The sequence below is a fragment of the Artemia franciscana genome, chromosome 8, assembly GCF_032884065.1.
Source record: "Artemia franciscana chromosome 8, ASM3288406v1, whole genome shotgun sequence".
In the NCBI taxonomy this organism is placed as follows: domain Eukaryota; kingdom Metazoa; phylum Arthropoda; class Branchiopoda; order Anostraca; family Artemiidae; genus Artemia; species Artemia franciscana.
Window position 1 is genome coordinate 42,511,087 of NC_088870.1, and position 15,445 is coordinate 42,526,531.

Here is a 15,445-nt window from a genome sequence, read left to right on the forward strand (position 1 = left end):
TAAATTAAGTTTTAAAATGTATAATAAAACGGATGATTTTGATTTTGAAGTGATTAGTTTCCCATTCCCTGAAAGTAATATACACTCAAATATCACATATTCAGCGTTTTTCTCACAGTTACTTCGTTATGCAAGGATTTGTAGTAATTATATTGATTTTAAAAATAGATGTAAAATCTTAAGCCAAAAATTGATATCAAGAGGTTTTTCTGCAAATAAATTAACTTGGCAATTTAAAAAATTTAGTTTTCATTATAACGAACTTTTAAATAAAAATCAAAAGAATTATCTAGAAATACTTAAAGAAATTTTTAACTAATTTCGGAGGTTCGAGAAATGTTGTCACAGCGCCATTTATTTTGAATTGCGTTTCTAATTGAGCGGAATTTTTTAAAAAATTAGCCACATGGTAAAGTTGAATTCTATAATTGTTTAGTTCATTCAGGTTTTTTGCAATTTGTTAATATTTGTGATTTGGTAAAATTTATAAAATTTAGTTTATCTGTTGTTGCTAAAGGGAGGGATATATTAACAGGATAAGCTTGTTTTGGTTTTACTTGGTTGTTTTACATTTGCTGTTTTTTTGTTTTTTTTTTCATGGGCATGTACTTTGGGGGTGATACCTGACGCGGGGATGCCATGGATATTCTGTGGTAGCCACAACACTGTGCTGGGTAGAGAATTTAGAGTGGCGAAACCCTATATAGGCCAGTGTATTCTCCTGATGAGCCCTTATGTTGGGTGTTGCCTCTGAATTATTTGTCTATATTATTTTTTCTATTGTTCGGTAAATGACGACTTATACTTATTGACGACATGACTGCCTGTCCATGGATTATTCTTTATGGTTGATTGTGTGTGGCTATGCTGTTTGACCTATGTGATTGTATGGATGAGTAGGGTTAAGGCCTCATTCAAGTGCTGGTCTATATTAATCACTAATTTAGGAAAACAGTCTTCCTTTTCTCCTTCTGTCTCTTTATTTTTTTTTTTTTTTTTTTTTTTTTTTTTTTTTTTTTTTTTTTTTTTTTTGTGTTTGTGCTGTAGCATTGGTGATTTCTCTTTTCATGATATATATATATATATATATATATATATATATATATATATATATATATATATATATATATATATATATATATATATATATATATATATGTGTGTGTGTGTGTGTGTGTATATATACATACATTATACATATATATATATATATATATATATATATATATATATATATATATATATATATATATATATATATATATATATATATATATATATAGGTAATATTCCATACGAATTTCATGACTTTTGGAGTAGAAATGTGTAATAGATATTCAAATTTTCATCTTCTCTAATATTCACCAAAATACAATTTCTTTACACTTTCAGCTATGCTGTAACCAGGGGAGGGGGATCATCAGGTTTGAATCCATCCCCCTTGAAATTTTTGTCTGAGTTGAAAAGTAACTAAAACGAATCTAAACAAATTTTTGCTGCATTTTGTAAAGTTCTTTTTTATAAGCCCCCCTCCCCGGCAAAAAAACGTGGATACGCCCTTGACTATCATATTATGGGGATTTTTACAATTCGGATTGTAAAACTTTCTTTTCTTTTCCCTATTCCGAAATCCGAGGTGAGAATCTGGATTGCCAGTCGAAAAACCCTTGTGACCAGGGCCGTATCAAGAATTTGTTTTGGAGGGGAGGGGGAGTCTTACAAAAGAATTTTTGGGGGGATTACAAATTTTTTTTTTAAACTCATCAAAATTTGTTTATATTCTTGTTTGTTACGTTTTTACGAGTCGGACAACCATTCGCAGGAAGAGGCTCAAACCCCCTCCCCCTGGATCTGGCATTGCTTGTGACTGTAGGCTCCCTTTTTTTTCACACATTGAGTCTTGTGCACATGCAGGAATTTGTGTTTGAGAAAGCTGAAATTTGAAAAAATAAAATAAGAGGCATAATCATATGACATATTTATACATATACATATACATACATGCGTTCATGACTATTAAATTTCCTAAATCCAAAACGTCTGGATTATCCACATGCCCCCTCCCTCAGCAATTGTACAGGCCACGGTCTGGTTGTCAGATCCTAAGCCCATTTATCATTCTGTGTGTTCGATCACTTTGATTTACCTAGCCTATTTTCAAACTTTTAATTTCAAATACGTAGGTTTATCGTTTACACAAGTTAAAACGAGTAAATAATTAGACCTTTCTCTAAAGGCCTCCTGTGCCGTGTATAATTTGGTTAGTTTATTGAATAATTAATATATTATTAGTAGCTTGAATAATAACTTGATTAATTAGTAACTGCGCCTCGTGTGCTGCGAATATTTTGGTTAGCCACCATAGGCGTTTGAATTGAATATATTTTCTGGATTTTCTGCTTTTGGATTCTTTAAACAAGTTATATTTAATGACCCTTTTAGATTGCAATGGTAACAAAATTTAGGTAAAGAGTGAAACAAGCTATAAGTAAAGGAAAGAGCAGAAATAGGCACTCTTTTATGGCACAACCTCTTCGTTAAAGAGATTGTTAGTGGCATTGGAATTTGGAATTTCCATTAGAATGACTTCTTTCACGGTATTGATTGACCCCACTTTCGACGGAATCACCTCTCCGAGAAAAAAAGTCTTAGGAAAAGGGCATGATTTCCATATTTCTGCATTTAAGAACTTGAGATCTTTGGCATACTGGACGACTCTTGGACATGCTGAATTGTATGTTTTGATTCTTATCAAGATCGCTCCGCCATTTTCTGATGTTTCAAGGGCAATCTTTATTTTCTATATCTCTATAAAGAGATGAATTCTTAATAAAAGAATTCTTATTTTTTCAAAAATTGAGTATGATATTAAAAATATGCAAAAACATTTTCTAATTCATATTTTAAATTCTTCTTCTTTCCTTTCATTTATCCAGCGTTCTTTGGTCTATACTGAAATATCCTGGATTTTAAACATTCTCTGGTTTCCTCTTCTTTTTCATTTTCTTGATGATGGGCTGGTGATGCTTCATGTAATGGTTAGGATCCAGCCGGGTGTTTTTTGTACTCCTGAAAATAAAATAAAAAATCAATCACATTTCTTTCTTGTTTTTTTACTCTAAGACTCTCTGCTGCATTGTAGTTTATGTAATTCATTACTGTTTCACTATCATTTCCTTTACTACCTATCTACATTACCTCTTACTCGGCATTCCGTAGCTTTCTACCTTTCCAATTCCTCACATACCTACTAATTTCATACAAACAATTTTTTTAAACAATTTTCCCATTCATACAATTCTTCATCTATCATTTTACGATACAACAAATTCAGAATTCACATTCAAACTACCCACGGCGGCAAAGGGGGCCTATAACATATAACATTAAACTACAAATTTACAATACATATACATTTTTGAACTGTAAAATACTTTCACTTTTCTTAAAACACTTTAAAACATATTTCACTACATTTACATAAGTAAAAAAAACATGACACCATTTTTTTTTAAATACGTCGCATTTCATCATATTCTGTTGTCGCTGGGCCTTGCGTTATTGGGTAACTACAACAATCCTCAAATAAATTATAAAAAAAAATCAAACATTTCACAATCTAGCCGAATCGTATCCCCTTCAACATATACAATAGTTACCACTAATCCACATCTAACTCTTCAAATCTAGGACTTCAATTGTAAACTCTATAAAAAAAAATTTAATCATACAAAATACTATATTATTTCTATATTCCCTAAAACTATATTGAATCATTAACCCCATACATTCTAAATATTCAGTTACATTTAAATCTTTCCTAGTATACAAACTTAAAACTACTTAACAAATCTTGAAGCTGACTATTATGGTCTAAAAATCTTAATCAAACTCTTAAACAGTCCATTAAAAATTAGATATATTTAACTTAAATTCTAAAACTATTCCACAAATATGTATTTCATCTTTTTTTTTTGTATACCAAAATTTAAACTCCCTTGTCTAATCTTCTACCTAAATCCTTACCACAAAATAAAAAAATAAAAATCATACAAATATAATTACACGCTAGATTTTATTTTCAACTCTCCTTTTATTTTTTTTTTATTTTTTTCGTTTTTAACAACACATTCTTATCCACCAAGACACGAAAACTATTTTCTTCTACCTTAGACCAAACACGTCCTCAGTTTTCTTACACTTCATAATCCTTATCCTTTTCCATTTTGTTTCCACGCGATTTATCACATCATAATCTTCCTTCTGCTTTTTTTTTCGCTTCCATGTGTAATAACAACAATGCGATATTATGTACACTATTGTCCTTATGCATGCCTCATCATCTACTTTTAGGTACACAGCTTTCTCTAAATTAACTTCATATTTTGTTTTACCTTTAACACTTGCTAATAAATTTCTCAGTCCTGCTACATTTGTTTCCTGTTTTTCACATTCTAACATTACGTGTCATAGCGTTTCTAATGTTTTCTCTCATAGCTTACATAGTCCATTACTACCGCTCATATTCATCTTATTCTTTAAAAGATAATTCTTTTAATGCATATCCCGTTATCAAAATTCCGTATTTAGAGTTTCTGTTATCACTTCTACGAGTCGTTCTTCACTAATAGTTTATTATTGGATTATTTAATACTGATCAAACAGTTCGTGGTAACGAACTGTAGTAAGGAGCGACCCGGCTCAATAGTAACCGAAAACTCTAAAAAAGGGAATTTTGATACCAATAGTTACATCAAAAGAATCGCATTTTAATGCTGATTTTAAATATATAAGTTTCATCAAGATCCAGTTATAACCATCAAAAGTTACGAGCCTGAAAAAATTTGCCTCATTTTAGAAAACAGGGGGAAACACCCCCTAAAAGTCATACAATCTTAACGAAAATCACACCATCAGATTCAACGTATCAGAGAACCTTATTGTAGAAGTTTCAAGCTCATATCTACAAAAATGTGGAATTTCGCATTCTTTGCCAGAAGACAGATCACGGATGCGTGTTTATTTGCTTGTTTTTTTGTTGTTTTTTTTTGTTTTGTTTTTTCCCAGGGGTGATCGTATCGACTGAGTGGTCCTAGGATGTTGCGAGAGAGCTCATTCTAACGGAAATTAAAAGTTCTAGTTCCCTTTTTAAGTGACCGAAAAAATGGAGGGCACCTAGGCCCCCTCCCACGCTAATTATTTTCCCAAAGTCAACGGGTCAAAATTCTGAGATAGGCATTTTATTAAGCGTAGTCGAAAAACCTTATAACTATGTCTTTGGGGACGACTGACTCCCCCACAGTCCCCGTGGGAGGGGCTACAAGTTACAAACTTTGACCAGTGCTAACATATAGTAATGGTTATTGGGAAGTGTACTGACGTTTTCAGGGGGATTTTTTGGTTGGAGGGGGGGGGGGGTTGAGAAGAAGGGGATATTGTGAGAGGGCTTATTCTAACGGAAATTAAAAGTTCTAGTGCCCTTTTAAGTGACCAAAAAAATTGGAGGGCACCTAGGCCCCCTCCCACGCTAATTATTTTCCCAAAGTCAACGAGTCAAAATTCTGAGATAGCCATTTTATTCACTATAGTCGAAAAACCTATTAACTATGTTTTTGGGGATGATTTACTCCCCCGCAGTCCCCGTGGGAGGGGCTGCAAGTTATAAACTTTGACCTGTGTTTACATATAGTAATGGTTACTGGGAAGTGTACAGACGTTTTCAGGGGGATTTTTTTGATTTAGGGGGGAGATTTGAAGGGGCGGGGTACGTGGGAGGATATTTCCATGAAGAAACTTCTCATGGGGGAAGAGAATTCCAATGAAGGGGGTGCAGGATTTTCTAGCATTATTTGAAAAAACAATGAAAAATTAAATATGAAAAGTTTTTTCTACTGAAACTAAGGAGCAACATTAAAACCAAATGAACAAAAATTATTACGTATTTGAGTGGTTTACCTCCTCGTTATACCTCACTCTTTACGCTAAAGTATTTTTAGTAATTTCAACTATTTATTCTACGGCCTTTGTGATTCAGAGGTTATTCTTAAGGTAAAGGTAAGGTAAAGGATACGGCATTAGACTTTTACAGTCCGTACCGGCGGTGCTGATCTCCGTTTCTTGGCCCTTCAGCCAGGAAGTGCAATGGGGGGTTGGGGGCCAGCCATCCTGTGCTTTCGCACACCCTTCCTGTTTACCTTCCCCAGATTTCTCCAGGTACCCATTTAGAGCTGGGTCGACTCTGGCTAAGCTTACAGAGTCACGCCACTGACCCCCGTCCCAAACTGAAGAATTGGGTACACTGGGATTTGAACCCGCGTCCTCTCAGACAAGGGATCCCGAATCCAGCGCACCAACCCACTCGCCCAGGACGGCTCTAAATTATCTTGAGTTAGCAGAATCTTTTGGTTTTCTATTCCTTGCGGCACACAGGATTGAACCGAGAAACCCTCAATTAAGAGAGTCGGCCTTATCCACTACACCACCGCAAGGTGGTGTCCCAATTCTTAAGGAATTGGGACAAAATCTAAGCTTTAGTGTTAAGAGCGAGGTATCGACGAGGGTTGAGCCCCCTCATATACGCAATAAAAACATACGAATATAGAAGTTCGTTACGTAAGTTAATTCGTAAGTTATGTATATTTTTTACCAATGAAAACGCTTGTACAAAATTAAAAGTTCTAGTTGCTTTTTTAAGTAATCAAAAACTTGAAGGGCAACTAGGCCTCCTCCCTCGCTTCTTTTTTCTCAAAATCTTCCAATTAATTGAATAGGAGCACTGTGGCCAAATTGTGAACCAATAAGTAGAAAAATGAGCCGAAAATAAGCCAATATTAGGCCCTAATCCTACACTTTTACCTTGTATACTTCCCTCAAATGTACTGATTGGACAGAAGAGTCAATTACTTAATTGTGTTTTATCATGGCGTTCACCATTGGTAAAAAATTTAATTTGAAGCTTCAACTATGTGCACTGAGATTTCCCGACCCCAAATCCTAGCCTAGACCCAAAAACATGAGCGAGCCAAAAACTAAACCAAACACAGGTCTTTCAAATTCCTGAATTTAAAAATTCCTGAATTTTTCAAGCTTTTGAACAGAAAGTGATTGTTTGAGTCAGGCAGAGAATTGATTAATGTATCAAATGACATGTTTGTTTCTTAGCTATCTTATAATGAACCTTTTTTTAATAATCAACCATATTTTATCCACAATATTAAAAACATTTGCGGCAATTAACAGTCAAACTGAGGGGTCGCTCTCTCTCAAATCATATACACCAGATGGCGTGTGCCAAGCAACGTGGACCTTTGTGACACACATGGTGTTTCAAGATGTGCACCAGTTGGGGGGAAGTCAGTGCTCCCTCGAGTCAAACACTGCAAGTTTTAGTGAGTAAACTTTGCCAGAACATTTTAAATCCCTACATGAAAAATCCTAATCACACAAAAGTATAAAAAAAATCCTATTGGATTTGCTCTTTTGCAAGCTAGCCAAGCACCATATTTCTTACACGAACTATTTATCACTCATGATAACATTTCCTGTATATCTGGTAATTTTACGGATTCAATAGCAAACAATTTTAGAAATAACCACACCCTCATGTAAAATAGCGGATGTATACGTAAAAATAATTGCGTTTTATTTAATCACAAACATGAAATTTAGTGGTCATCCACGCTTTTGCTCTACGCTCAATTTGGTGAAATCTACACTTCCTCAATTTCACTCAAACTTCAATTTCATTTGGATTAAGTTGCTGGCCATAAAATCGTACAATTTTAACTTCATTCTTGTTTCTGATGAGATTAGGGTAAGTAAATTTGGAATTGTTATAAATATCGTGCTGCAATAGAAAAAGAAAAAATAGAAATAAAAAAAGATAAATCCAATAAGAGAAGAAGAGGAATTTTCAGGGTACTACAGTTTATGGAAAAATTGTTTTATCCAATCTTCGCCAGCCCTTTTTCTAGATCTTTTATGATGTCCTTGGAACGTAAACACGGATGTACGACAAACGAGGAGCGTACCCACTTTGAGCCTCAGGGACAGCCCTCTCTCCAAAGTTTAAAATTATGTTTCCCATAATTACCGATACTATTTAGGTATTCCGTCTGTTTTTGTGTTTTCTTATTGGTCCCCGGCCCCTTGAAATAAATTTGCCTGGCGGAAATCTTTCTAAAAAAAAACCCTTTTTGAATTCAATGTAAGTAGTGCCTGCATATAGTCTGAAGGTTAGAACTTATCGTAAAGTCTTGAGATATTAACTGTCAAACAGCGTCCTACGCAAGGCTGGGTCCCAGGGCCCGCTCCCTGAATTTTAAAATTTTCACAATTTCTTGGCATTTCTTATCCGGAAAATCGTAAAGATTATTTTATTATTCCCCCCCCCCTAAAAAAAAAAATAAAAACGTACGTGCCTGTGACCCAAAGAAACCATTGACCGTACCAACTTTATTAATTTTATTTTATTACTGTTTGTAAGATACCCATTTCGTTACTTTTTGTTTTTGGTTTTTATACCAATGCGCCTGATGGACATGTTGTGAAACGTTGAGAAAAAAACAGTATCCTCTCCAACAAATTACTTCGAAATGAGGAGGTCATAAGAAAACTCAATGATACTAACAAAATTCTGTATCATATTTTGCTTTGCTGTCACCTGAAAGAGACAAAAAGATAAACATAAAAAATCTAATGACAGTTTCAAGTATAATTGACAAGTGACAAGATTAAGGGGTTGGAATGTCACACTTAAATCATATTGTACGAGATCATTCTTTGTTATGGAGGGCGGAGTTGAGATGCATCTTATGAGAAGATTCAAATGCCTTATCGTTGTAACTCCTTCCTTGAAGCTGAAGACCCTGGGTTGATATAACTTCTTTTCAGAGAAAGCGTACATTATAAATATTCTTGTGATAGTGGTATCCCTACGTCCCTGGTGTCCCAGCAGTCTAATAAATACGCAATAAAACGCCGTGAAGGAATTTTCTGATGCGTCAGATGGTCTACATTAAAAGTTTCAGCTAGTTACTGAAGGCCCGCTTGACTCCCACACCAACGGCGATGCTTTTCTAGAATCTTCCTTCTACTCGCCTTAGTAGCAGATATAGTTTACATTTCAGTTCCCTTTATTGATATTGAAGTGCCGTTTGGGAAAATAATGATTCCAAGTTGTAGCTAAATGAATGATTAGGATAATATTCGTTGACATGGACTCTTAAGATATTTTGCAAAGGAATCCGTATATTACTCCTTTTCATTCTCTTCCATTGTTTTTATATTCGTTTTATTAGTATCTTGGTTGCTGCGTGGCTGATAAGTTCGCAGATCTTAGCGAAAACGGAAGGAATTTCAACGCAAAAAGTGTTGCATTAACACGCAAAAGATTCGCTGTGAAGCACAATTGACTGCCTGCTTGATATGTTTGTGAGAAGCAAGTGTTAGTTATTCACATTTCTTAGCTGTGAATAATAGATAAGAAATAGAAAAATAAAAAATTATTACTATATTTCTATTACCTGTATTATCACAGACGTGAAATACAGAGACTGAGTTTGTGTGTTTAGTAGAGAAAGGGATACGCACCGACGCTTAAACTTTCCTTTTGTAGGAGCTACATAGTATTGCCCGTCAGCCTAAAGTACAATATTTCTATTGCGTAGACTCTTTCAGATTGGAGGAGCCTAACCTGGATAGTGAAAATTGTTGAAAGACCATAAAATCGAGGGGTAGCTTATAAAGGGGAGCTTAGGAGAATCCAGTTTCAACCCTTGGGGTATGGGAAGTTAATATAGACATGCATAATTTCAGGCACATTTTAAGTTGTAGGGGGGCTTTGGGGCCAGGCTCCCCTGAAATTTCATTTTTCTAATTTATAGGTACTTGCTCTTAAAATTGTGAAATCATTACGCCCCCCCCCCCAACACGGTTTGAGTATATCAACACATTTTCCTGAATTAGATTCTCATCATGAGTCGGTTCCATTCCAAATGAGAGCCTGAACACCTGCTTTAGAAAAACTTTCTAATGAACGAAAGAAATGGCTTACTAACGAGACATGGTTTAATTCAAGGAGTGAAGCCAAATGAAAGTACAGATAAATAGAGCAAATTATATGAAAAAGGTAGCGGTTGGAAACGTCCAAGAGGAAGGCCAAGGTTTCGGTGGAGGGACAGTCTCTGGAAATTCCTGGACACGGTGGGAACTCCGCTGTCAGATGCACAGACCCTTGCTGCTGATCGTCCCACATGGAGAGCGCTGACGGCGTTCTCAATGCCACCCAGGTATGAGGACTAAGTAAGAGTGAAAAAGTAAGTAAGGTATGAAAAATTTTGGAGAAAGGCATGCGTGATTTAATTTTTTTCAAGGGAGTAGATACAACTTTCAAACAGCACTAAAAACAGAAATATTTTGAATTTTTGGTGGGAACCATGGCGGAACGCCTGAATTCGTGTTTATAAGAATGTATTTAAGAACGTATAAGGAAAATTTAAAAAACTGGGTATGTTCCGGTTAGATAGATCCAGATTCCAGGTAGGGACGGCCAGGTCTCTACACACAAACGAAGTCCTGATTAGTGGGTGCGCATTTGTGTTCTTAGTTAATCTTGGACTCGTGACCCTGTGCTATGAAAATTAAGATATATTTCTTACAGATTTGTTTCTTACCCTGACTTCAAACTCGAAAGGCAATGAAGCAAATCCAACTTTGTTTCATATCTTTTCCATCAACCAGTTGGATTTAGTAAATGCCTTATATTTTCAGGAGCTTGGCCACTCTCACGGTTCAGGTAGATGCTCACCTTAAACTAGCAGTTCATCAAAGTTAAGATTTCGATCAAGATATGGAAATCAGTTCATGATTATAAAGGTAAACTATTATCGATCACAATTCCTCAGTCGTTTGGCTATAAGTACTTAAATTAGCATTCGATTCATTCATCCAAAACAATCATTGATCTGGGAGGGAAGAATATAGTTCAAGTGAGAGGTTTCCCACTTTTAAAATCGTGTACACCACATGGTGCGATTGAAATATGGTGTGGGGAGGTGTACGGGAACAGGAATGTACCTACGGTTGGAGTGAAGTGTCATACAGCCAGAACAGCTGACTCTGCGAAATATACATTAGGTGACAGAGAGTGAGAAACTTCTCGGCTAGGAAACCAAATTAAACCTGTAAATCAGGGGTCTCAATCATCCCCAGAGCTTTTCCATATGGACCAGGAGTTTGGAACCTCAAGTAATAATATTTGAAATTGATTCTGCTTGTACCTATGTTCAGAATCTTAAATTCATGTTATTAAACGTTTTCTATAAAAGAAATTAAAGGCCTTTGATGCCTTAAGAATTCTTTTGAAAGGTCAGCGTTGGCTAACCATCTCAAAGACAAATGGTCCATTAAAAAATGTTTCCATTACCACAGGTATCTCACTAAGCAATTTTGGTAAAAATTGGTTCGAAATCTTAAATGTGTCAAATTATCGAAAAGCTAATGAGAGGCTAGTTTAAAATAAAGAAGACGTATAATAGTATATTGCGAAGCGCTGTCCATACAGCATACATACGACATAAATAGTGTGCATCCTGTGTCAGCAAAGTTTTCAATCAAGGTGGTTGGCACAATGGGGAACTCCCAAAATATCAAATTGCTCAAATGATATTTTCCTTGCTGATTTTTAATGTTTTCCAGGCATGTATGCTAGAATATTTTTAGGGAAGTTTTCCAGAACTTTAAAAAGAAAAATTCTGCTCTGTTCAATCGAAGGAACAAAATTCGCACTTTCTAATGATATAAGTTGTTGAAAGAATCGTTTCCTGGATTAAGTTTAGGACTTCAACATTATTGTTAGAAAAGGGTTTAAAGAACCAATGAAAAGTAGACATCTATTTAACTGGGCAATGCGAAACATACGCCTGAATTAAACTGTGAAAAAAGAATTTCAAAATTCGTCGAGAAAAAATATTGTTTTATTTTCTTAAAACCAGCGGCTTCAATTCCCAAAAATTTAGGGGGAGGTATATATTTTTTTTATATTAAGCGAGGGGGCAAACCTGTTGTTTTATCTAGTTGTTCAATGAAATGCCAAAAAAAGTATTACAAAAAATGCCACCAAAAAAGGTGTTTTTTTAAATTTAGGGGGAACAGAATCTAGAGGAACAGCCACCCTCTCATCCCCAAATATACCATTCCCAGTCGAAGCTAGTGCTTCAAATATAAAGTTTCTACGTCTTTTAATTTTAATCATATTAATATGGTGCTAAGACATAACTTTTGATTAAGAAAGACGCTGAAGAAAGGGATGTGGTCATCCTTTGATCAACAATAAGATCCTTTGGACAGATAAATTTCAGATAGTTGAGGAAAATGCGTAGATATACAAGAACAAACTAAAAAACTAGACTAGGAAACGTTTAGAACAAGAGATATCAAATCAAATTCAAACTCTTTCGAACAATTTCACTAACTTTGCACAAACCCCAAATGTAATAACAATGTTATCATCAGCAAAAGCAACAGGAGAATCCAAAGAAAGAAATCTACTCCTATTAGAACGGAAAAGTGTCGGATGACCTTGATGAAAATTACTTAAAGAATTTTAGTTTCACTGGTAAAATTTGGTCATTCACATAAATTAAAACAGTACGGCCCTAGATTTGATTCTTGAGTGCCACCATGATCAACTTGGAAAGTGAACGGAGAAGTGGATCGGCAGACATTATTCTACTGGACATTAAAGATTTTAATTTAATGAACTGCACTACCTCTTATGCCAAATGAGAAAGTTTAGTGAGGATCTTTCTGTGGTTTAACGAATCAAAAGCTCTATGAACATCCAGAATCAAAAGAGAGTTTAGTGCAGAATGAAGTTGGTTCAACAGAAAAGCACAAGCATGCTCATTTGAATGATTTATTTTAAAACCAAATTGACAATCATGAAAACAGAGAATCTATACAAGCTTAAGAATAATTAAGGCAAGAAAGCATCACTTTTTTCGAAAAAAATTGCTTCACATGGACAAAAGAGACATTGGCCGATAGTTAGGTGGATAAGGGAGGTTAGAGAGTCCATTTTAACACAGTGTGATTGTTATAGCGTATTGATGACCCAAACAACAATTTTTTTATTGACGTATATACTGTTCAAAGAAATATTTTAAATTTTCCCGTTGAAGTTTTCGTGTCCTAAAGCGTACGAATATAAATTCCACCTTCTCTATTTCCAGTTTTAGTTTAATTTCATCATAGCATGGTAAGATTATTGTCCTTGTGCCATTGTAAAATTCCAAGCCGAACAGAATATTTTAAATGCAACGTAAAAAGAGTATAAAACCTTAAGTAAAAAAAAATCTTCACAAATAGAAAATTCTTTGTGCATTCATTGAACTGCGTTCAGTTGAGTTCTGTGAATTAACTTAATGAATTATTGTTTTCCTCTATTGAAAGCAGTTCTGGTAGATGAATACAATGAGTATTTATATCATAGGCTGCGTAATAGCGCTGCCTAGTGTAGAGGAACGATGTGGACACAGTTTTTTTTTTTTTTTATATACCGTTTCTAATAATCGAAAGTGATTGGAGGGTAACTGACCCACCTCACATTCCCACCATTTCTCCAAACATATTCAATCAAAATTTTGAGATAGCCATTTTGCTCAACGTAGTTGAAAGATCCGGAAATTATGTCTTCGAGGGTGCCAACCCCTCCCTACAGCCCTCAGGGCAAGGGCTCATGCCCATGGAGCATTTAAAGTTTATATAGAAAGAGCGATCGTATAAATTTCGGACGGGGCTCATTTGATTGCTAATTATAATTTTAGTGCCGTTTTTTAGATTCAGAGTGATCGGAGGGTAGATTTCCCCCACACCTCGTATTTTACCGAAATGCATCTGATAAAAATTTTGAGATGGCCATTTGTTATCATAGAAACTTCGAGAAGAACTCGTTCGATTGAAATGGCTAAAGCCCTTCTTAGTACTAAAAAGTGATTGGAGGCCAACTCAAAATTTTGAGATAGCCATTTTGTTCAACATATTTGAAAGGTCTGGAAATTATGTCTTGGAGGATATCAAGCCCCCTACAGCCCTCAGTGCAAGGGTTTTAAGTTTTGCCCTAGGGCCATATAAGGTAGATAAAAAAAAGACTGGTCGTATAAACTTCGGAGGGGGCTAATTGGACTGGTAATCGGAAGTTCTATTTCCCTTTTGAAGATTCAGAGTGATCGGAGGTTGGATACTCCCCCCACACTTCAAATTTTTCCAAAACGCACCTGATAGGAATTTTGAGATGGTCATTTGTTGTCTTAGAAACTTCAAAAAGAGCATATTCGATTTGAAACTGAAAGGGCTAGAGCCCCTTTTAATAGTTGAAAATGATTGGAGGCAAACTAATCCCTCTCCCACGGCCACCATTTCCTTAAACGCATCCAATCAAAATTTTGAGATAGTCATTTTGTAGAACATAGTTGAAAGGTCCAGAAATTATGTCTTTGAGTTTGACACCCTCTTATAGCCCTCAGCAGAACAGTTGTAAGATATGCCCTGGGGGCATTTAAGGTATATATTGAAAGGGTGATCGTATAAACTTTGGAGGGGGCTCACTGGATTCGCAAGCAGAAGTTCTATTGCCCTTATTAAGATTCAGAGTTATTGGAGGGTGGATACCTCCATACTTTTTATTTTTTCCGAAATCGTCTGATAGAAAATATTAGATGGCCTTTTGTTGTCGTAGAGACATCGAAAACCGCTCATTCGATTGGAAATTGAGAGGGAAAGTGCCCTTTTTCATAATTGAAAGTGATTGGAGGGCAACTAAACTCCCTCCCAAGCCCATCATTTCCCCAAACACATCAAATAAATTTTTTTAGATTGCCAGTTTGTTCCACGTAATTGAAAGGACCAGAAATTAGGTCTTTGAGGATGACAGCCCCCTTACCCTTCCCTTCCCACACACACACACACAGTCTTCAGGGCAAGATAAGGTATGCCGTGTTGGCATACAAAGTTTATATATAAAAGGGTGATCGTATAAATTTCGGTTCGCTCCCGTAATGCCTCTGATATAAACACTGAAATGGCCATTTTTTGTCGTAGAAACTTCGAAAAAGGCTCATTCGATTGGAACTTGAACTGGGCTAGTGCTCTTTTTGTTAATCAAAAGTGATTGTAGGGCAACCCTCCCCCCCCCCCACGTGCATCGATTACCAAAACACATCTAACCGAAATTTTGAGATAGCCATTTTGTTCAGTGTAGTTGAAAGGTCTGGAAATTATGTGTTTTGCAGCCCCCATACCTTTTCAAGACCAGAACCTAATGGATTAGGTTAGAACGCTATGGATTGTCACTTTAATATACATATACTGATATAGATTCCTTAAAGTTTCAAGATTTTTAATTTATTAAAGTTAAAAAAGTTAAAATTACTATTAGTTTATTAAC

At 35.5% G+C, this 15,445-nt stretch overlaps 1 protein-coding gene across 3 annotated transcripts in view; it reads left to right on the plus strand.

Annotated features, from left to right (window-relative positions):
- LOC136030449 (uncharacterized) overlaps positions 1-15,445 on the plus strand; it is a 173,759-nt gene that overhangs the window by 35,084 nt on the left and 123,230 nt on the right. For all 3 annotated transcript variants that reach the window (XM_065709437.1, XM_065709440.1, XM_065709438.1), the window contains exon 2: positions 10,771-10,875. In XM_065709437.1, coding sequence (XP_065565509.1) covers positions 10,864-10,875 — 12 coding nt within the window. In that variant the 5' untranslated portion in view covers positions 10,771-10,863. The remainder of the gene's footprint in view (positions 1-10,770; positions 10,876-15,445) is intronic.